A 24,416-nucleotide genomic window follows, 5' to 3' on the forward strand; every position below is an offset into this window, starting at 1 on the left:
GGTGGAACAGAGAAGGGTTACGAAATCAAAACAAGAGACACGTTTTGCGCTACCTTTAGACGCATGACTGATTCCACGCCTTTGGTTAAAGATCAGTCATTAAACATTTCAAGTCATATGTCTAAACCTCAGAAGACAGAGTGTCACTGAAATGATCTGTTGCACTACTGTACGCCGTTGCTGTTAAAAACATTAGCTAAACAGTCGCTTTGTGAACGCAGTCACTTGGTGACTTTGAAAAATGGCTGTGTGAAATGTATTCACCGCAGCCTGAACAATAAGCCACATGTACTGTACACATACACACCCTTACGCTACATTCAAACACAGAGGTTTTATCCTTGAAGGTCGACAAGTTTCTGTATTAGCCCATATTGGACATCCCTACTGCTGGGTGGACTGTTATTAAGTGATGTGAAGGGCCAAGTATGGTAACCCATACTCAGAATTTGTCCTATGCAGTAACCTGAGGATAAAGGAAATTTAACCCATCTATTTTCTAAATGCATTTTATTGATTTTACTGAGAATGATTCATCTATGCATGTTTAATTTTTAATTTCTTCTTTTTTCTTTTTTTTTTTTTGAGCTCATAATTTTGATCTTTCAGTGAAATTACAGACTTCTCTTTTGGAAACATATGCCGGACTGTACTTCTCCAATCATTTAGTCTGCTTAAACCCTGCCCCTTTCTTACAATCTTTCTAATTACTGCAAGCTTGCACTGAGATTTGCCTCCATCCAATCAACACCCGATAGATAAGTCACTACCCTACATTTATTTCTTTTTCGATAATCTGTGTCACTCTAATGAACATCACAACACAGAAGAAAAGATCTGTCATTCACTACAGTTTCATTGTGACCAAGAATCACAAGGAAAGGGCACCAAGTTACCAGTAGACTAGAGGTGTAATGATATTCAAAGTAAACCGAAAACCTGCGATACCGTGATACTCTCATGGGGTACCGAACTCCCCCTGGCCCATTGGATCTGAATACACAGCGTTGTTGCCTTAATAAATCACAATATGCATCGCATTTTGTTACTTTAGATAAGAAACAAAGTCATCTTTCAAATTCTGTCCATTTAATCACGAAATTCAAACAAAAACTATTTTTTACGCTCTTTAATGTGGCGTGACAGATCACTCACTGTACAAGTGCCAAGGCAGCACGGAGCTCGAGTGAACATGATCATCTCTTCCTCTTTAAAGGTGCTGTAGAACGTGTTTTCAAAAGATGTAATATAAGTCTAAGGTGTCCCCTGAATGTGTCTGAAGTTTCAGCTCAAAATACCCCACAGATTTTTTTTTATTCATTTTTTTTTTAACTGCCTATTTTGGGGCATCATTAAATATGTGCCGATTCAGGCTGCAGCCCCTTTAAATTCTCGTGCTCCCCGCCCCCGGAGCTCGCACTTGCCTTAAACAGCATAAACAAAGTTCACACAGCTAATATAACCCTCAAAATGGATCTTTACAAAGTGTTCGTCATGCAGCATGTCTAATCGCGTAAGTATGGTATTTAATTGGGTGCTTACATTTGATTCTGAATGAGTTTGATAGTGCTCCGTGGCTAACGGGCTAACATTACACACTGTTGGAGAGATTTATAAAGAATGAAGTTGTGTTTATGCATTATACAGACTGCAAGTGTCTTCACGTCTCCGTGAATACAGTAAGAAACGATGGTAACTACCAAATATCTACCAAATATCACTAAATGTATCATGATATCATTCATCAGTTATTATTGCTCAATCTGCCATTTTTCGCTATTGTCCTTGCTTGCTTACCTAGTCTGATGATTCAGCTGTGCACATCCAGACATCCTGCCCTTGTCTAATGCCTTGAACATGAGCTGGCATATGCAAATATTGGGGGTATATATATTAATGATCCCGACTGTTACGTAACAGTCAGTGTTATGTTGAGATTCGCCTGTTCTTCGGAGGTCTTTAAAAACAAATGAGATTTATATAAGAAGGAGGAAACAATGGAGTTTGAGACTGTCATTTCCATGTACTGAACTCTTGTTATTCAACTATGCCAAGGTAAAATCAATTTTTAATTCTAGGGCACCTTTAATACTAGTTACAGAATAAACATGAATGAACATCTGAAGGTATGCTGAATGATACAGTACAACTTACTGAATTGGATCATATCTCGTGCAATCGCTCAGTGTTTCAATGATGGAAAGACGTCAATAAAACAGCTTATAAACACTGTCACTTGCTATTTCGCCAGAGAAATTAACTCTTTCACCAAATATATGCACTATACTAACCCATCCAGTTAGTGCACACACATTACGAGTAGGGAGTAGTGAAAAAACAAACATACACACACTGCAAACCGTGGAGACACGCACCCAGAGCAGTGGGCAGCCTGGGGAGTGATTGGGGTTTGGGTGCCATGCTCAAGGGCACCTCAGTCATTTCCTGCCAGTGTTGAGACTCGAACCCGCACCCTTTGGGTTACCAGTCTGACTCTCTAACCATTAGGCCACGACTGCCCCCTTGCATAACTAGTCATATCTTTTGAAAATCCCTTCACAATTTATGTAAATATCAATTATAAACTTGCAACAAGCAATTCTTATTTGACAATTAATCAGTTTTCTTGTCTGTAGACAAAAAAAAAAAAAAAAAAAAAAAAAAAATAGAGGGGAAAACGTTATAGTAACACATTGCTGAAATGCATAATGCATCACATCAATGCATCAATCAATGCTTGCAATATCTTAGTTTTCCATACATCCATTTCTTTCCTTAATATTGCTGCATGTGGGCAGAAATAAATCACTGATAAAATTTCTTGAAGCTCAGTTGGTAGAACAAGAGCTAGAAACCCCAAAGTCACTGATCTGAGTTCTAGAAATAACATGAAGACAAATGTAAACCTTAAATGTGCAGGTAAGTCACACTGGATTAAAAGCATCTGCCAAATGCATATGTAATGACCGGAAGACATGAAATCATACAGATTAAGTCATATAAAACAATGAAATCGCTCACAATGATGTTAAACATCGATCCTGATATCTTTTCTTAAAATCTAAAGATGGATCTTTTGCTTTGCTGTGTGAATTTGTGAATGTGAGTTTACAAATCTGTATTGATTATGCAATAAAAAGACTCTCTAACATCTCTCTATTGCATTGTCTTCATGTCGTGCAAACAAAAACAAACATACGGTGCTAGAGAGTTGTTATTGTTAATCATCGTCGCAGCCACGAGGGGGCCTGGCCTGGCCACCTCAGTCACTGTGCTCCCTTACCTCTGCTCCATTAACCCCCCACCCCCATTGCGATTTCAATTCGGCTGAAACATTACCATCTATAATCTTCAGCATCATCAGAAGAGAATTTAATTAATGTGAAAGTAAAATGGATATTATAACAGAAATAAACAAAAAATCAAGATGAACGATACCCAGAAAAACTTTTCTCGCAACACTGGCCACACCTACATCACGTTGCGACCGGTTGAACTGTCGCTCATGAAAATCAAATGCCTTCCGGTCACTTTGTCGGTGCAAATCAGTATCAGTGTGTACGCCACGTTATAGACTGGCAGCAAACACACGCACACAACAATCTCAACAGCTCACATGTAACCAGACAGCATATTCTCCGCCTGCTGCCCCTCGTTTGTTTTAGGGCAGCTCGGCCTTTCCTGTCATTGTGCGTGCCGGAGATCGTGTGTGTTGTTGGGATTGACTATGCACTGAATCACAGATGAGAACACACGAACGCACACACACACACTCTCACTGCCTGAACACTGACACAGTTTGACTAGTAAACAGTCTGTTGGCACTAATCAAGTCAGGGCGAGAGCTGAGAGTTGAGAGAGTGAGAGAGAGAGGGGCGAAAGCTGTCTCCCTCTGTTCTATTGATAGAGCTGTTTGACTGACAGCTGGGAAGGGCAGTGGAAAGAAGGACATTGGGTTGGCAGGAGAAAGAGAGAAAACGAGCGAGTGAGAGACAGATAGAGCAAGAAGAAGGGGGGAGTTAACAATAATCCACAGTAACCAGGTCACTGCTCTGTTTGCGCTGGTGAATATAATACTTATCAATCTGCTGTTGTGTGTTACAGTTCCCTCAGATTAACATGCCACATGAGCCTACAGATCACACACACACACAGAGTGAAAGAGAAGCAGAAGATATAGCATAAACAGTCACATCCTCAAAATCTCACAAGTGGAAATGCAGAACTAAGAAAAACAGAACCCATATCTGAATGACTACTGGTTCTTCCCAAAGATACATTAAATGTCAAAATATTTTGTCAAATGATTAGCTAAATGACGACACTATCTCATAAGTTATGGGACAAGAGTAATTATATTTGTAAATGGTGGAAAACAGCAAAAAGGCTGTCGTAGATGTCGTAGAAGTCAAATGACAGTGCTAAGAGCCGTGACGCACCAAGCCGTCAGCCAACGTCATGCCGTCAGAGAGAGTCTATTGGGTTAGTTTTTGCAGTTTGTTCCACACAGCTTGCCCGATTCAGCATGTTGAACTGGCATCTGGGCCGTCGGTGAGCGAAGTCGCTCTGATTGGCTGTTCAGTCTAGCGAACAAGTCAATGCACTAGGAAAAAAGCGAAATTGATGAAAGCAAGCAAAGTAGTAGACGGCACAGACAGAAGGCTGTTCTAATTTTACATCGTCTTAACCAGAACATTCTAATCCGCGAATATTTTAATAACAACATGAGCTGCCTGGAATGAAGAAAGTGATCAGCATGATTGATATTCAAAATGTTAAGCAACGGTTGGTATTAGGGGTGCAACAGGGATCAGTTGATCTGTGATCCGTACGGACCAGGCCCCACGGTTCGGCAACCATTCGCGGATTAATTGCTAAGTTTAACCATTTTAGAGTGAAAGTTTATCATTTGCACATGTTTTTTCTTGACAATTTACACATTCAAGTGATTTTAAACCATTCGAGTGCAACAAGAGGTGAAAGAGATCTCAATTGCGTGCTGTTATCGGTGTGCACAGCTGCACACGCCTGAAGCACGCACACACACACAGAGGTGTGTTTCAGATAGCGCGAACACCAAATTGATTCCTCTTGCACTTGGATGGACAAATACACACAAAACAGTTAACATACCTGTTTAGGAAAGGATTCTCCTAAACACAGTCAGTTATGTCTTACGTGAACGTAAACAGTTGAGAAAGAAATCGAATTTGTATCATTATATTGGATCCGTTTATTAGGTCTTATGCTGCGTTCACACCAAACGCGTCTGGGGCGTCAAATTCACGTCTGACGCGTCTAGTTGGACGCTTGAACATTTTGAAGTCAGACGCTTCAGACGCGTGTAAAATTCGCTCTATTCGCGCGTCCAAACAAAGTGTGTTCAGATGCGAATTCGCGTCATGGGAGGGGCTTTCATCTCTTTCTGCACAGATCCTCTGAATAAACACATCATCTTGTCAGTTGGAAACCAGTAGCGGCAATTTAACTCTGTTATGCCGGCCGGCTTTTGCTAGCAAGCAGGCTATGATCAACAGCTAAAATCATGCAAAGTGTTTTAAAATGAACCAGATTGTCTGATTTCTTCGCTTATCCTCTTCATAGGTGGCCACACACAGACTATTATATTTGTTCTGGTCTCCACCGCTGATCACGTCATGAACACTTTACTACCAAAGCAGAGTCCCTGATTGGTTAACGAGTCGCGAATTGACGCCAAAGTTCAGATTTTTCAACTTGGGCGTCTAGGGCGTCAGACACTCAATTTGCACCGCGCCATTCGCGCGTCAGTGGCCGATTCGCGCCACACTATACGCTTGATTCGCGCCGCAGGATGTCTAGACGCGCGTTTACATTGACTTAACATGTAAATCAGACGTTCCAGACGCGTTCGGTGTGAACGCAGCATAAAAGTGACAGCAACCTATAAATACCTGCTGCCAAGTCATTAATGTTAATCAAACAACTAGGGCTGTCAATCGATTAATCGCGATTAATTGCATACAAAATAAAAGTTTGAGTTTGCCTAATATATGTGGGTGTACTGTGTGTAATTATTATGTATATATAAATACAAACACATCCATGTATGTATTTATTTTTATATAATTTATATTATATATAAATACATTTTTTGTACATAAATAACATTTCTCTTAAATATATACATTAATTTGTGTGTATTTATATATACATATTACACACATTACTCACACATATATTATACAAACTCAAACTTTTATTTTGTATGCGATTAATCATGATTAATCATTTGACAGCCCTACAAACAACAAAACACAGCTTTAACAAAGATTAGTCTATATTAGGGCTGCACAGCGATTAATCGCAATTAATCGTTTGCAAGATAAAAGTCTGTGTTACATAATATATGTGTGTGTTCTGTGTATAATAATTCTGTATATATAAATACATGCACATACAAGAAAAAAATTTATATATAAAATATTTATATTTATATGTAATATAAAATATATATAAATATGTATATTTATTTAATCATGTATATATTTCTTAAATGTATACACATATGTGCATGTATTTATATATACATTATTGTACACAGAACACACATATATTACGTAAACACAGACTTTTATTTTGCAAACGATTAATCGTTGTGCAGCCCTAGTCTATATTTAATTTATACAGTGAACACTATAGTGTTATTTTACATTTAATGATACATTTCTGTACCTGAATACTACTGTAAGACCTTAATTCATTTGTAACTTCGTTATATTTTATTTATCTAAGCTTGTAATTTAAGTATTTGTTCACTTGTCTTTAAATGTTTAATTATTAAAAGCTAGATTTTGTGTGGCATTGAAGTACTTAAAGTGGGCTTTAAGTAATAAATGAAAAGCAAAGTTACATTAGTTTTCCTAAAGTTACAGCTATTTTTTTTTTATTTTTTTTTCAGGATTATTTAATGAATAAAAAGTTAAAAAGAACAGTGTTTACTTGAAACAGAAAACTTTTGTAACATTAAATGTCTTTACTGTCACTTCTGAAGTATTAATGTACTGCTTACTGACCCCAAATTTTTGAATGGTTATGTACATTTTTATACAGTAAAAATATTAGGAGTAGTTTGGAAGTAATGTACTGTATCTTGAACACCGCTAAAGAGAATATAGGCAAGAAACATTGTATAAGAAAGAGGAAGGGATACTGAAGTAAAAAGAGAATAAAATGGCTTTGGTAATGGGAAGGCGGCAGAAAAGTAGGCATAATAGCGAAAAGGAGACAGCCTATTGCAAAGAAAGGAAGGAAACAACGAAAGTGTGGCCTTGAGAAGAATGACAGATATGCAGAGGGAGGGATAAATGTCAGGGGATGAAAAAAAATGGGAGTCTGATCCCACATCACTCACTCTCTCCCTCATTCTCATTCGACCGTTTCCCTCCATCTCACACACTCTGAATCCTTAGAGACCGAGAAAATAACATGGCAGGAAGAAGGAGAGAGAGGGAAAGTGGGTAGGCGGCAGCCTCCTGTGGCTGGTCATCGAGTGTTTCCTGTGAGGATTTTCTGCTGTTTTGCCCCTAATTCTTAATCTTCTCTAATCTCTGTCACTCTCTCACAGGTCGCTCACAAAGTGCTGCTGTTATCTAAACTCTTTAAAACATATTTACAACCTCTCACACACACATAAAACTCAGCGAACACATGAGTCACTCACTTCAGCTGATAATGTTATCCTCAAACACACGCCTGTTGGCACAGATGTAGCTGACAGTCTTTACATAGACAAACACAGAATAACTGCCTAGAAGGATGCATCCAAGAATTCCCAGAATGTAATCATCTTCCCAAAACATTGTAAAACATTATTCACTGCTTGGACATAAATGACTTAACTGACTCTTCATTCTGCTTAAAGTTTAATCTTGAATGAGTCTTGAATGATTTGTAAAAACAGCCAATGTCAATGCCACTAAATTCCAAAACCACAAGATGTCTTTCTGTCCTATCTGTTTGAATTACTTCCCATTTATCATGTCTTCCAGACAATAATAAAAACATGGATACAGACGTCACTGCTGGAGTTCATTCCCATTGACTATTCAAGGCATAACATATAACTTTTAGCTTTTAGGTTTGACCAGTAATAAAAATGACTACTGCCAAATGACTCTTTAGAGTTCTTTTTACTGAAACACATCATACAGTATGAGTAGTGTAGCCCAATTCATAAGAAAATTACTTTTGTCAGCCAATTCATTTAATGAATCATTCAAAAAGACAACTCTACTCACAAGTTACCTGTTTGAATCAGTCGAATCCTTCAACATTTGAATCACTTACTGAATCACTTACTGACTTACAGTGATGTCCATCTCAAAATTATAGCATATTTAACATATACATATCTGGTATAAGACATAACATTTAAATCGAGACAAAAAAACATCTAAAATCTCTTGAACAATAGGAAAGAAAACAGCAAATCACCACACCTCAATACAAATATTACAATTGAGCTAATATTACCCACATGAAAGAGAAAACATACTACAATTGAGCTAATATTACCCACATTACACCCTATGAAAGACAAGAGTCATGCATGTCTAAACTATGTATGAACCTGAAAATCATTTTAAGATAATGAATTTAGCTAATGCTTACGTGCAAACAATAGACTACTGAGGCTGATCTGTGGAAATCAAGACAATTTTATGACATGGCGGTGCCCAAATACTATATTCCAAAGTGTGGGCTTTCCCCTCATTAGCCAAGTGCATACTTAAAGCATAGTCCAAGTATGCCAAATGGGACGAAGCCAAAAATACAGACTGGAAAACAGGCTCTTATCCATCAACAGAAGTCCAGTGGAGAAATTACATTCTTAAAATGTGACAGTCTCCCATTAAAATCAATCACATCTCTGCCCTGTTTTCATCCAAGGATGTTTTAATATTATTGATAGTATAAACAAAACGGGACTGTGGATGGTGATTGTCCTATAAAACCCTTTAGTAACCTACAATAGTTTGGTTACCAGTCTGGATCTTTAAATGTTAGGTATACTTGCTCAAGATAAAGCCATTCTTAATATTATTATTATTATTTGTATGTCTCAGTGAGTAATGTGGGTCTGCCAATTCTGACCAGTCATCAGGCGCTACTGAAAAATGCTTATTTGTTCCACAGTAATTTGTACTTTCCTCATAAAGTTGTGTGTGTTTGTGTGTGAGTGTGTGAAAGACTGACCAGTGAAGAGGTCTCCATTGCTGTAGGCTTTGCCCCGGCCCTCTTCGTCGGTGGGCACAGCCGACACCTGCTTAGCCGAGGTGCAGCCCATGGCCTCACTCTCTCCCCCCTCTCACCATCTCACCTGAGAGAGACAGAGAACACATTTAACATTCAGATTCAGGAGCCTGAAAGCACACATTTAAAGTCAAAATGGACACACGATTAGCTCCATTAGCATCTCTGCTGGGTTACTTACTACTGATCATCAGGAAAAGAAAACACATCTGCGTTGAGCCTAAACAGATCCAAACATGCTTTCTATCATAGCCCGAAGCCAGAGTTACAGATTCATCTTTTTCCCTCTTTAGTTATGAACATGTGTATCTTCAAACTGAACCAAGGCCAACACAAGACACACACAGCAGCCCCAAAAAAGTATTTGGACACACTTAAAGTATGAATGTCACTGCATTATAAAACAAAAAATATCAAACCAATGGCATTCACACAGAAAGAAATATAGCACAAGCACACTTTCTGCAAAAATGTAATTAAAGAAGTCTGTTAAGCTTTTAAGCATAAAACAAACAACAAGTCCAAAATCCAAGACAAAAAGTAATTGGACTCTTTCTAGTTGTCAAGAGTAAGTGGAAAATATCCATTAGGAAGTCGATTCCAAACAGAAGTGATATCTCATAATAAGCAATCAGTAATATAAATATATAAGAGTATAAAAATATAAAAGTATGTTTTACCCTATTATGACTGACAGAACAAAATGTTAAAAGCGGTTTCTTAAAATCTATATTTAGGAGCCAAACCCTAAAGGGGCTGTAGACTCTGTTGTAAATGTTACTTTTCTTTTTTATTCTTCCTCCCTAATGGGAGTCTAAGGCAGCCCTATATATGAATGGTACATAGGAAAATTCTGAAATTTGGCACACTTGTAGTGGTGGTAATGAATAATAATCTGACTAGTAAACTTTGGAGTCTCTAGGACCAACTCTATAGCTCCACCACCAGCTCGAAAATGCACTTTTCAAATGGTTATAACTAGGGCTGTCAAATGATTAATCATGATTAATCGCATACAAAATAAAAGTTTGAGTTTGTATAATATATGCGTGAGTAATGTGTGTAATTAATATGTATATATAAATACACACAAATTAATGTATATATTTAAGAGAAATATGTTATTTATGTACAAAAAATGTATTTATATATAATATAAATTATATAAAAATATAAATAAATACATATGCTTGTAAATATTTCTCAAATATATACATGGATGTGTTTGTATTTATATATACATAATAATTACACACAGTACACCCACATATATTAGGCAAACTCAAACTTTTATTTTGTATGCGATTAATCGCGATTAATCGTTTGACAGCCCTAGTTATAACTTTTGAACCCTTTGTCATAGAAACAAAAATCTTAGTACAACATGTTGATCACATTCAATATCTTACATTAAAATTCATAGTGTGTGTGCATTTAGATGAGTGAAATGTAGAGCACACATTCCGAGTATGGGACACCATACTCGGATTAGTGCTGTTTATTGCTGTTATGGTGTTTTGGTTGTGAACAACTTGATGAATCTGTTGAGTGAATATTTAAAAGAAATACTCATAAAACTCAAAATGAGTGAACAAATGAATGAGTAAACAAATCTGAATGAGTCTTTTTGGTCAACTGAATCAATCCCCTCTAAACTGAGAGGATTCAACTCTAAGACTCCTGAACAGAATCAACTATCACTGTTAGATTGTAATAAGACATCAAAATTCATATACGTTGTGTTCATTTGTGAAGATTATCATGATGAACAAAACATGTAAGAATCATTAACTTTTGTTGATCACAGACCTATTGGCTACACGTCACATCACGACAATGTTTTCAACAACTTTTGAAAACATTGTTCAAAGTGTTCTCTCATTTTTGGAATCGGCAGTAACCAAGGAACATAATGACAATCTCATTTGTCATTTTCTATCAATTTGCCTGTCTGCTATATTGAAGTAATTGAAAAACTGTTTTTGCGCTATTCCTCCTAAAAATGTTCAATTTTGTCAAAAAAAAATCTGATCAGATGAACTTTGGATCAAGCCACACAAAAATACTTATTATGCTAGTTAGCTTAGCATGGGATAACTGTGATTTTGGCTATAGGTTAAACCAGGGGTTCCCAACCACATTCCTGGAGCCCCCCCAACACTGCATGTTTTCCATGTCTCCTTAAATCAAACACACCTGATTCAGATCATCAGCTCATTAGTTGAGACTCCAAGACCTGAAATGGGTATACCAGACAAAGGAGACATGCAAAATGTGCAGTACACTCAAAAAAATGCTGGGTTAAAAAAACCCAAGCTGGGTAAAATATGGACAAACCCAGCAGGTTGGGTTAAAGGGCACCTATTATGCTCTCTTTCACAAGATGTAATAAGTCTCTGGTCTGGTCAAGTTTCAGCTTAAAATACCCCACAAATTTGCCCCTATTTGGGGGTGAGTAAAAACATGCCTTTTACTATATTAATACATTGCTGGCTAAAAAAATAAATCCAAAATTGGTTGGAAACAATGGCTGGGTGAAAACAACCCAATCCCTGGTTTTGTCCATATTTAACCCAGCAGTTTTTAGAGTGTATTAGCGGGGGATCCAGGAACGTGGTTGGGAACTACCAGGTTACACAATTTACGTAAATTGGCCAAGATATCTTAACATGCTAACTGATTAGTATGTTAACCAATGCTTTTGTGTGCTCATTCTTGTCTTGGAAGGTCTCATCAGCAACCTGGTGACTATGGGTCAACTGAGTGGTGCACCATGATAAGCAACAAGCCTCGAACCTTTCAAGTCGTGGGTTCGACTCCCGTGTGAGGTATGCCTAGACCGCAAGAAGTACTGTGGTCAGAAATGGTGCAAAACTTGCTTCAGTTCCAGACATTATGTTTTTCTGAGAATTATCTAATCTGAACTTAAAATAACATTTGGTGCATTTATATACAAAATCATCATTTTGAATTCATTCTCACTTGAACTACTGAAACTGAGCAGCTGGGTGAACGCATGTCTTCTGAGTGACATGTTGTGAATCCCATATGGTGCAATGTCCAAATTGTAAATGATATGCCAAGTACATTCAAGAGTTTACTTGGCTCATCATAGTACCGATTTCTTAATCTTTTAGTAATCTTAGGACGGGTATGATGACTTTTTAGACTTTCAAAAATATGAAAATCTTTGCAATAGTGCAATAAACCCTGTGGATAAGCAGTTTGCAGAATGGATAGATGGATGGAATATCAAACTATACTTCACTGAAGCTATAGAACATGAACTATAGAATGATTCAAAAGTAACAATTAGAACCAAAGTTGCTACATTTCAAATCATTATTACAATGAGGACTAAGTTTTTATACAGTAGTTTTAAGACTTTTAGGAACAAATATCATTATTACATTAGAGACTTAATTACTTAAGTATTTTTTTAGGGCCAAAAACTAATCAAGGTGTATGAGTGGTGTGCTGTGTAAAGCAACAAGCAAGATGTTTGAAGATTGTTTGATCAAATCCAATGTGTAGCAAGACCTCACGCCATGTGAATTGTGCAATGTCCATAAAGTAAATCTTGCTTCCAAAAATATCAAAATGTCCATAAAGGGCTTGGTCCCATAGATGCTGCATGCAGCTATATTTTTAATTAGTGCTGTTATGGTGTTTTGGTTGTGAACAACTTGATGAATCTGTTGAGTGAATATTTAAAAGAAATACTCATGAAACTCAAAATGAGCAAACAAATCTGAATGAGTCTTTTTGGTCAACTGAATCAATCCCCTCTAAGCTGAGAGGATTCAACTCTAAGACTCCTGAACAGAATCAACTATCGCTGTTAGATTGTAATAAGATATCAAAATTCATAAACGTTGTGTTAATTTGTGAATATTATCATGATGAACAAAACATGTAAGAATCATTAACTTTTGTTGATCACAGACCTATTGTGTTTTTATTGATGGAACCAGAGTGATGCGAACTTCCATGTTGGCCTGCAAAAATACATCACAGCACTCTATATATTTTGCGGCCATTCCATATAAAAACACCTTCAGAATCAGAGGCAGAAAGACTCAGAAATGAGGGGGACAAATTGAGAGAAGACAAAACAGAAGAGTGAAAGATCAAAAGAGCCGACTACTCCTCCTCCCCTCTCTCTCCTCGTTTGAAGTTGTCAGGAGGGGCAGTGTTTAGCTCTGCCTTTAGCAGCACGGGGCACAGGACAAAGCACCAGGTGTACAGGCGAGAGAAAAGTGTGCGTGTATGTGCGCACTCATGAGCCCAACAGCTCTCTGCTGCAAGTCTTGAGTAAACAAGATCTACCTCTCAAGACTGTGGAGATTTAGTACACCATTCCATAAAAGCCTGTGAAAGTATAATCACCCACAGTAGGGGTTTTCAATGAGGAAGCGTTTAGATTTACACCATCTTGGGTCTGAAAAGAGTGTTATCCATTCAAGTAGCTCAGTATTGGAAGGGCCTTCATTTGAGAAGTTCTACATATGGTCTGCCACTTGCATAACTGCTGATCAAATATACTTAGATAATTTGATAATGCTTTCAGTTACCAATAAGAGTATAGTCTCCTCAGCTCGGTTTAACAGTTTTAATGGGTTTAAATAATTTTTTTCCCTTCAAATAAATACAGAAAATGAAGAGAAACGTGAAGAAAGCATCATTGGTTACACAAAGACAGAGGCTGAATTTGGAATAGCATGGTGTAGTCATAAAAATAAAGGTTCTTTATTGGCATTCCAAGAAAACCTTTTAGCATCTATGGAAACTTTTCATTCCACAAAAGGTTCTTTATAGTGGAAAAAATTCTTTAGATTTTTAAAATGTTCTACACACAGAAAAAATTGTTCGTTTGAGAACTGCTCACTGAAAGGTTCTTTGGGGAACTGAAAATGGTTCTTTAAATGGCACTGCTGTGAAAACACCCTTTTGGAATCTTTACTTTACTTAGGACATTACTCTAATTATTATTGGCACAGTATGAGAAGAAAGGTACCATCCTATTCCAAATCTGTTTTTCGATCAATGGCAGACCTGTTTGAAAACAGTCATTTTGCTTTTACTTTTGGTGACACTAGTTATAATTTTTAATATAGTGGTGACAAATGAGGAAAAATAAAAAATAATTCACCCCTGTGTTACCGAACAGAGGTTGAGAGAGTCTGTTCACGCATCTCATGACTTGAGACATAAACAAGAAGCTATCTGGGCACTTGTGTCAGGTTCACTTTCTCTTACGCAGACGGAATGTTTACGTCTGTATACTGTAACTTTTAAGCCGTCCATATACATGTATGTACCAAGAAGATCAATGCCCAGATGCGTGTGCTGCTATACAGGTCACGTGAGTGTCACGGGATGGTTGAATCTGTGTCAATAGGACAAGGCTTAAACCTGCCTAATGACTAAAACACACTAACTCCAATCAGATGCAAACAAAAGTTACAAAGTTACAAAAAAAAAAAAAAAAAGTTTAAAAGGGGAAAAATGTGAATAAAGCAGCATTTCCATGCTAAGTGTTCAAGAGATTCAGTCACATGACTTTTTGATGCGCACATAGGATGCACTGTTATTAAAATTCTGACTGATAATCGGCCAATAATGATTTTCATGTTACAGCTAATAACTGATAAATGGCAGATATTAAAATTAAATTTTGTCTAAATTAAAATAAAACACTAAAATTAAATTGTTTTAAAAGCTAGTATGCTACAACAAATTTAAGCATCATAATGTACAGTATATAACAAATAGATAGCGACAATAAAGATTAAAAAAAAGTGTATTTCAAATAAATGCTGCAGTTTTGAACATTCTATTCAAAGAATCCTGAAAAACAAACAAACAAACAAAAAAAAAGGTTTCCACAAAAGTATTAAAGCTGCCATAGAATGCTTTTTCACAGGATGTAATATAAGTCTAAAGTGTCCCCTGAATGTGTCTGAAGTTTCAGCTCAAAATACCCCATAGATTTTTTTAAATTAATTTTTTTAACTGCCTATTTTGGGGCATCATTAAATATGCGCAGATTCAGCATGCTTCCCCTTTAAATTCTCACGCTCCCCGCCCCCAAGCCCGCAACTGCCTTAAACAGTGCCTAAACAAAGTTCACACAGCTAATATAACCCTCAAAATGGATCTTTACATAGAAACTTTAAGTGTTCATCATGCAGCATAACCATTTATGTAAGTATAGTATTTATTTGGATGTTTTACATTTGATTCTGAATGAGTTTGAGGCTATGCTCCGTGGCTAAAGCTAACATTGCACACTGTTTGAGAGATTTATAAAGAATGAAGTTGTGTTTATGAATTATACAGACTGCAAATGTTTAAAAATGAAAATAGCGACGGCTCTTGTCTCTGAATACAGTTAAAAAACGATGGTAACTTTAACCACATTTAACAGTACATTAGCAATATGCTAACGAAACATTTACAAAGATAATTTACAAATATCATGTTATCATGGCCTCTTGGGAAAAAAAAAAAAAAATTGAAAAAAAAAAAATTTGCATGAAAATGTGTATGGAAACCTGATTACAAAACAGACATACTTTCAATGTGCACAACACCTGCTCAACCAACAAACATACCCATCATCAATCCCCTTATCATGTCTCAAGACAAACGAACAAACAAACAATAACCTCGGACAATAGAAATAATCGACTAATGTGAGGACAAATGAATAACCTACTTTCTAAGCAACAGCCTTAAAGATGAAGTCAAGCAAGACAGCATCACACCCCTACAACACACAAACACACAAGTACACACCCTCCAACAGGCCGCAGGGCTGAGAGCTGTCTGAGCCACCGCTCACCCTGAAAAACAGGCTGATCGGGAGTGCACAAGAATCAGGGAAGGACAAAACGCATCCTCTGAAGCTCAGCTGAGACGGAACAACACAAACACCAAACCCCTTCTCTATGGAACCAGAGGAGACCCAATATATATTTTTTTTTTCAAAAATATTTTTTTTTCCAAGAGGCCATGATAACATGATATTTTTAGTGATATTATCTTTGTAAATGTTTTGTTAGCATATTGCTAATATATATTTTTATTTACATGTTCAAATAATACTAAACTAAACTAAACTAAACTAAACTAAACTAAACTAAAAACTAAACTAAACTAAACTAAAAACTAAACTAAACTAAACTAAACTAAACTAAACTAGACCCCATTCATTCATCTACGCCTGTGACTGACCGAGCAGGACAGCAGTGCCCCTCCACCATAACATGTATTCACCCGCAAAGACTGTAGCATCAACTCTCTGTCCCCCTTTAAACAGCCTGCTGAGACACACACTGAAAACATCTCAGTGATGTCATGATTATCTTAAGACTAAAGCCTCTTTCTCTTTCGTTCCTTCTTTATGTCTTAAGCAGGGTGAGCAGTACATGGTTTGGGGGTGGAGAGATGTTAAAATAATAGAGCTACTGTTCCAAAAGGGAACTCTCTAGCCATGAGAAGAGAGTGGGACAAACAACCGAGTGAGACAGAGAGTTCAAATTAGAGGAAGCAAAGAGACTGAAAAACAGATGGGAAGATAAACGTGTCAAAGATGGTCAAGGTGACACTTTACAACCGTTTATGCCTAGAACATCAGTTAAAAGCAGTGGTTCTCAAACTTTTCACCTAGCAGACCACTTAAACAGCAAAACAACAATTGATGACAACTGAGGGAAACCCCAACTCAACCTCAAAACAATTCTCTACACCATAATTATTAATAATTAATTGTTATCATATATACTAGTGTTGTCAAAACTACCGACTTTGGTACCAAGTCGGTACTGAAATTTTAAATATGTGACACTGAGTGCTGTTGAGGGGATTCGTGAACACATCCGATTGGTCATTGTGTTGACGCACTCAACAGATAGGTCTGTGATTGGCTACAATGATCAGTGCACGGGAGCATTTGAAAGCACACGGAAGTGTTTGAAAGAGTTTTGAAATTGAAGCGGTTAAAAGCAGGCGTCTATCAGTGGACCGGTCCGCTGATAGACACTTCCTTTCAAATGCTCCCGCGCGTATCTGTGTAAGAGCTCAGTGAAGAGCGTCATTGCTGTCTATTTATAACATTTTTGAAGCGTTGATCATTGTAGCCAATCACAGACATATATGATGAACGCATGAACACAATGGCCAATCAGGTGTTTACGAATCCGCTCAACAGTGCTCAAAGCGTAAAATTTCAGAACCGACTTGGTACCGAAGTCAGTACTTTTGACACACATATTATTATATACATATATGCTGAAAAGGAGAGAACCAGAGGAAACATAGCAGACCTCATTCATTCATCTACGCCTGTGACCGACTGAGCAGGACAGCAGTTTTTTTTGCCCTGATGCAGGCGACAACACAGTCAGCTTTTATCTGTGCAAGTTCTTTGGCGTTGGTTTAGTGTGTCCCTACCTTTATGCTCACAGAGGGGGTCTTTATTTGATTAAAAATACATTAAAAACAGTAATATTGTGAATTATTATTACAATTTAAAACAACCATTTTGTATTTTATTATATTTTAAAGTGTAATTTATTCATGTGATGAAAAAGCTGAATTTTCAGCATCATTACTCATTACATCATTATAGTCTAAGTCTAGTGTCGCATGATCCTTTAGAAATCATTCTAATATGCTGATTTGCTGCTCAAGAAACATTTCTTAATATTATCAGTGTTGAAAACCGTTGGGCTCTTAACATTTTTTTGTATAAACATTTGTTTTAGGATCTGAAAGCATTTATTAGAAATATATATTTTATTTAGACTTTTATTCCAATTGACAAAATGTTTTTTAATAGATTTGGTTAATGATAGAGATGCACCGATCAATCGGCCAGGAATCGGAATCAGCCGATTTCCCTCACTATCGGAGATCGACCAATCAGTCTCACTTCTTAAGGCAAGAATATACACTAACAAGAAGCGACAGCCAATGTAACGTTCCACTGCAACACCGGCGCCCAGCAGCCACCCTGCGTTTCCGCCATTTTGGGGTGAAAGCGGGTTGGCAGTCCACTAGTTTCTATGGCAATATCAGCTGCTTTGTTATAAAAAAAAAAAGTACATTAAAGCTGAAATCCAACCTGAGTGATGACAACACAGAATAAAACACTATCACTAGTGATCATCAAATCCTTACAGTTTATTTTACACACTTTGTGTTTAAGTCTTTTTTCACAAAACCTTTGCTCTCTAGAAAACCAGTCAGTTTGGATTAAAATTCTTTAAAAGGCTTATAAACACTGAATTATTACCAACATATGAAATTAAATTAAGGATATGCATCTGAAAAATTGGGAATGTTGGACAATAAATATATGAATTGATTTTGCAGTGTTGTCTAATGTCCATTGAAGCAAAAGTGTCCAAAAGTGGGAATTATGCGATAATGGACACAGCAATACATCACGTATTATATAAGATCATTATGTTTGTAGCATGATCCATTAAAAACGTACAATATAGCCTATTCCAATTCAGACCTAGATATTATTACTATTACTCCACTAGCGCTCTTTATTCTGTTGCATTTATTTGAGCTGTTTATATTTTATTACCGAGTTTTACGTGTTTTTTTTTTTTATGAAAATAAAACTTTGAAGAAAAGTAGATTTTTGTTAGTAAATGTTGTCAATTATAGTTCTTAGAAAGAAAATCAGCAGATCACAAAAAAAAAAAAAAAAAAAAAAACGGAAATCGGAATCAGCCAAGAAAATTGCAATCGGTGCATCTCTAGTTAATGATAATAACCCTGAAATATACTCAGGAAAACCAATTTTCCTTAGAAAGCAGAACTAATTAATGTTTCCATACAGGTTTCCAAACACAACCCCCAACTTTTGAGGGAAATTAAGCTATCATATGATTTAGGTTTGTGTTCATAGTTTAAGCCAGCATAAGAACAGCTGTTTTAAGGCCAAAATATAAAATCTATCCCCCTTTTTCACAAAAAAAAAAAAACAAACAAAACATACACATTGCTAAAATTCTCATAAATCCATTCTTAAACCGTCCCATTGAGTTGAAATGAGACAATTTACTGAAGAATGGTGTCACATACTATTCACACAAAAACTCATTCTACTCGTATTTCATGAATAAGGGCCACTGTATGCAGCCAAGAGTGGAAATCTTACTTTCAGAAGTCCGAATCGGTCTGTCCATCCACTGTCACCGTACCACTCAGGGCTGTCCCAACACTGCCTGTATCTGACTGACTCAAACACTGACTTCACCCCTCAACAACTGATTTGTGCCTGTCACCTCTATAATGCGTGTGCGTCTAAAGCTTTGTGTCTGTGTCGCTAATGTCAGGGGAAAAAAAAAAGCCACATGACTCATAAACAACACACACCTCTCATATAACTAGTCTGAGAGTCTTCTAATACAGTATATCAGCATCTTCAAAACAACACATCTTTGTATCTTTCTACAATTACTAATGAGTACAATTTCTCCTCCAGCAAACACATAATAGGGCTACAGCTTCGTGGAAATATACTCCGGGGTCAGGTCTCTAATTTTTCCGTATCCATCTCTATAAAGCTGACAAGCGCCTCCTAATTCTGCCTATAAATATTCATTTGAAATTAGAAAACCATCTATTATATACCAATTCTGTTGCCTGCTGCTGCATAATTGGTCTGCCCGTTTCCTGTAAGTATACACACAGCTTTCTAATGAGCTCTTCAAAGTCTCCAAATGAAAATCCCTCCCACTGTGCGAAACTCATTTACATCCCTTTACAAAATGTTTACTAATACAGCAAAATTTGAATAAGGTTTAAAAATGTCATGCTTCCATCTAAATGACACCGGTAGTAGACGCCACTGTTATTTAAACATTCAAATGAGCGTGTTCTTCCGTCTCGGCACGTGCACAGGGGACAGTGGCGAATGGAGGAATGGAGAGGATGTCCATGCTTGACAACAGCAGAGGAGGTTGTTTGATCCGTGTCATATCACAGCGAGCAACGGTTAGTCACACACAGCCTTCAGCCTGACCCATTACCCATTGAACAAAAGGCGCGACTATACTCAACCTCAGAAAGTCACCTCTGAACCACGCTGTCCCTTCTTTAGATGATTGGATTTGTAATTGACCCCATCAACGCTTTCCAAGGCAGGAAGGATCTAAAAGTGTGCAGTTATAGTATAGCAGGGTCGTCACAACTCACTAGGCATAAATGACATATGGGGCTTAGAAAGTAATTTAATAATAATAATAAAAAACAAAGATACGACATCCAAAGTATGTAAGGTAGCACAACTCGATCTGTTTTATTGAATCCAAAATGGTTTGAAATTATATTTTGCTACATATAAAGGTGTTTTAAAGATTTTGAAGTGTCAAAAGGTCATTCGGTTTAACCGTCCAAAGGCCAATACAGCCATTTCATTTGTGATTAAATTATCTTAAAATGTAATAAATGTTTTTTTTTTTTTATTCTGGCATGATTTTATAAAATGGTATTAAAATTATGTGTAGAAGTCATTGCTTTGTTATGAGAAAGAATGTCCGGAAAAATGAATTTCATTGATGTCATTCGGAGTGACCAATATAAAGGGACAATTTTAGATCAAGCGATGCACTCAATATCATGTGACAAGATGTGACTTCAGACACCTGCAAAGGACCACATGGTCATGAAGCAAAGTAACTAACTCTCTCTTAACTATTTGAAAAATTTGTGTTCTCACTTGCTCATACGCATGTCCCTAAACATCAGGTATTTCGGTACAACCACTATAAAAACATGGAAAATGTTTAATATAATATTTTAAAAACTTCAAAATTAATTATATCTCCATTATGTTTTTATACACATTTAAAAACCTTATTTGTCAGTGACCCATTTTCATGTTATTGGCAATAACCTATAAATCACCAATATTAAAAATTCTGTACCATTTTGTCTAAATGAATGGAAAAAAACAACACTTCATCAAATAAGTATAAATGTACAGTACAAAAAGTGTCAATAATTTGAATATATGAATAACACACACACACACACACATTTTGAAAAATCTAATATATCAGAAAAATAAAGATTAAAACTATAAAAAACAAATATTCATATGATATAAATATTAATTATTAATAAGATTATTAGTATTCATTGAAAATAATAAATAATAATCACCAGCAACCTGGCATTCCAAAACTATATTTTGGTTATCATCTCAGGTCAGTTATAATCAGTCAACATTGTTTACTTTTTGTATAATTTACAAAAATACTTTATATAAACAACGTAAACAAATTAAAAATCTTCTTGAGATATGCGGCAGAGGGGAATTGAGTTCATCATACAAAATAAATAAATAAATAAATAAAATAAATAAATAAATAAATAAATAATCACATAGCTTTATAAAACATGGAACATGCAGCATGAGTCATGTGGACTATTTAATTGTGCTTTCACAAGGAAAAAAGCAACAAAAAGTTGCTGATAAATATCTCTGTGTTGTGTTCCACGTAAGTAAGAAAGAAAGAAAGTCATAGAGGTATGGAAGGACATGAGGGTGAGTAAATGATGACAATTTTCCTTTAACAACAAGTCAAAACCATCCCACACTGTACAAGAGTCACTCGGAGCAGGTTGTGCTGTCATCATACTAAAATCAAAAGTTGTATTTCACAAATACATGCAACTTCCTCGGTCATCAGAACCATACCACACAGAGCTCTATCACTGCAACAGGAACCTCCCACATAGACCTCTTGTAGCTATGGAAACCTCCTCTCTGAGTGATGTCACCCTGATATTGCATCATAACCCCATGAGCTAATTGGGTCGCTTTTCTCAGGTCCTGTGAACTGAGCGGGAGAAACTGAATAAGATGGAGGGAGATGGAATCTGTGGTGGTGGAGAAGCTTGAAATTGACTGACCAAGAAGAGGACCCACAGTCGCTATTAATAGCCATTCAGCCTCTTCAGAACAAAAGCCATATGTGCGCAAAGCAACACACACACTGCTTATGGATGAAAGAGAGACAGATGGAGGTGTCAGACTGATGAGAGATCACGAGAGGGAGAGTTAGAGAGCCGGCCATGTCCCCCCCCCATAGCAAAGACTCATTTCAGTAAATTGGTTCGTTCAGTTTGTTTCAGATTGTGACTGAGCAGTTGTTTTACATCTTCATGTGGTTGCTGACATCCCAGTGTGGTATATTACAAGCACTACAACATTGCTATAGAGTCCCATGAAGCATATTTTGTTGTTAATTACAGTTTTTCAATAAAGTTTAATGTTAATTAAGGCCATTAATTCTGATTTTATGTGTCAATTTGTTGCAGCAATGAATCAGCCCATAAAACAAAGCAGTTCAGAGTCTAAATCTAATTTGCATTTACATTAAACTGTTCATTATAAATCCTATGTGTTCAAAAAAGGCTGTCTCATGTAAGATCTCCCTATATTTAAAGATGTCATGACATGGATTTTTTCTTCTTTTTTTCATATGTTCCATGACGTACACTTATGACGGTAATAAAGTTTTTTGCACAAATTTTTATTTTTATTTTTTATAAACCATTTTCAACCTTCATTCTGACCCTGTCTGAAATGATCAGTTTTTAAAGGGGCGGCTCCTTTAAGGCTTGTTAGTAAATGCCAAGTTATGTTATGATTGGCTAATGCCATTGCATAGGAAACCGTACCAAAGCCCACTCGCTATTGCACGTGTTTTGAAATCATTATCCAATATACAGGCATGTGATCGCTAAAGACGATAAAAAATAAATAAAATAAATCACTTTATGGCAGTTAAACTTACAATTAATCCACAAATCACATGTGTGCCTAACCGTGGAGCCTGGTCCATACAGATCACGGATCAACGATGATCTGTTTAACACCTTGTTTATAAAGTTTTAAATATGGATATTTTTAACCCTTTGGAGCTATGTGAAAAACTGTTATGATGGATGGATACACTTTTTTTGAGCTTCAAAATAGTGAGTGCCATTCACTACCATTATAAAGCTTGGAAGAGCCAGGATATTTTTAATATAACTCAGATTGTGTTCATCTGAAAGTCATATTCACCTAGGACAGCTTGAGGGCATGTAAATCATGGGATAGTTTTCATTTTTGGGTGAATTATCCATTTAACAACCATGTAGCTCACAGCAAGTCTGTTAAAGGTTTATATGTTGTCGTTAAAAATCTGTTTGCCAATAGAGAAAATAAGAATCGCTCTAGGTTCTTAGAATTCTGCTATGTGATGCAATCTTGGTTGAACAAAGTCAGTAAGCTATCAACCCAGGGCTGCGTTTCTCAAAAGCATCGCAAACTAAGTTGATCATAGAGACCGCTGGTGCCAATGGCTCTACGATCTACTTAGGCTTACGATGCTTTTGAGAAGCGCAGCCCAGATCATTTAGAGTAGAACAAACCTTAAAAGTCAGTTCAGTGAGTCAGAGAGTTGTTAAGACAGATCACTGCAAGTTGAAACTTCTGATTCTCAATTCTTCAGTTCTGTCATTAAGTACCACCCTCATGTCATCCCAAACCTGAAAGACCTTTGTTTGTCTTTGGGTTTTTTCATGTTTGTGATCCTAAAAATTCATCACGCACAGAGACTTTGCGCACTGAGTCCGATGCGTATTAATGAATCTGTTTCGAAAAAATTTACAAAATACAAAATGGAGTCTTCAAGCAGTGAGAATGATCTAGTTGTCCTCTCTTCTTAAAAAAGAGGAAATATTGGGTCCATTCAATCCTGAGATTGCGTAGAGAGAGATAGGAAGGAGAGTTGACCTCATCAAGGAGCACAGTGATTATCCCGAGCGTTTCAAAGTTTACTTTAGGATGTCAGTGGCTCAGTTTGATGCTTTGCTAGTGATACTGGCACAATCTGTCTTTATATCCCGACTCTTTGTATTCCACACTTTGTTTGTCATACAGTGCTGCTGCTTTGTGCCGTAGATGACGTGGATCAATTGATGGCAGTCTGGATTTTGCCGTTCGCAATGCATGCCACAAATGCAGAAAATCAAACATGATCTTTGCACACTGAGTCCGAAATTTGCATCCGAAACTTTCGCACGTTAAACTTACAGCA

General features: G+C 36.7%; 1 protein-coding gene across 1 annotated transcript in view; it reads right to left on the minus strand.

The window, feature by feature from the left end:
• Positions 1-24,416, minus strand: part of zgc:92140 (uncharacterized protein LOC447854 homolog) — a 44,108-nt gene that overhangs the window by 16,508 nt on the left and 3,184 nt on the right. The window contains exon 2 of the mRNA XM_067393623.1: positions 9,238-9,361. Coding sequence (XP_067249724.1) covers positions 9,238-9,328 — 91 coding nt within the window. The 5' untranslated portion in view covers positions 9,329-9,361. The remainder of the gene's footprint in view (positions 1-9,237; positions 9,362-24,416) is intronic.

This window comes from Chanodichthys erythropterus, chromosome 9 (assembly GCF_024489055.1).
Source record: "Chanodichthys erythropterus isolate Z2021 chromosome 9, ASM2448905v1, whole genome shotgun sequence".
Classification (NCBI taxonomy): domain Eukaryota; kingdom Metazoa; phylum Chordata; class Actinopteri; order Cypriniformes; family Xenocyprididae; genus Chanodichthys; species Chanodichthys erythropterus.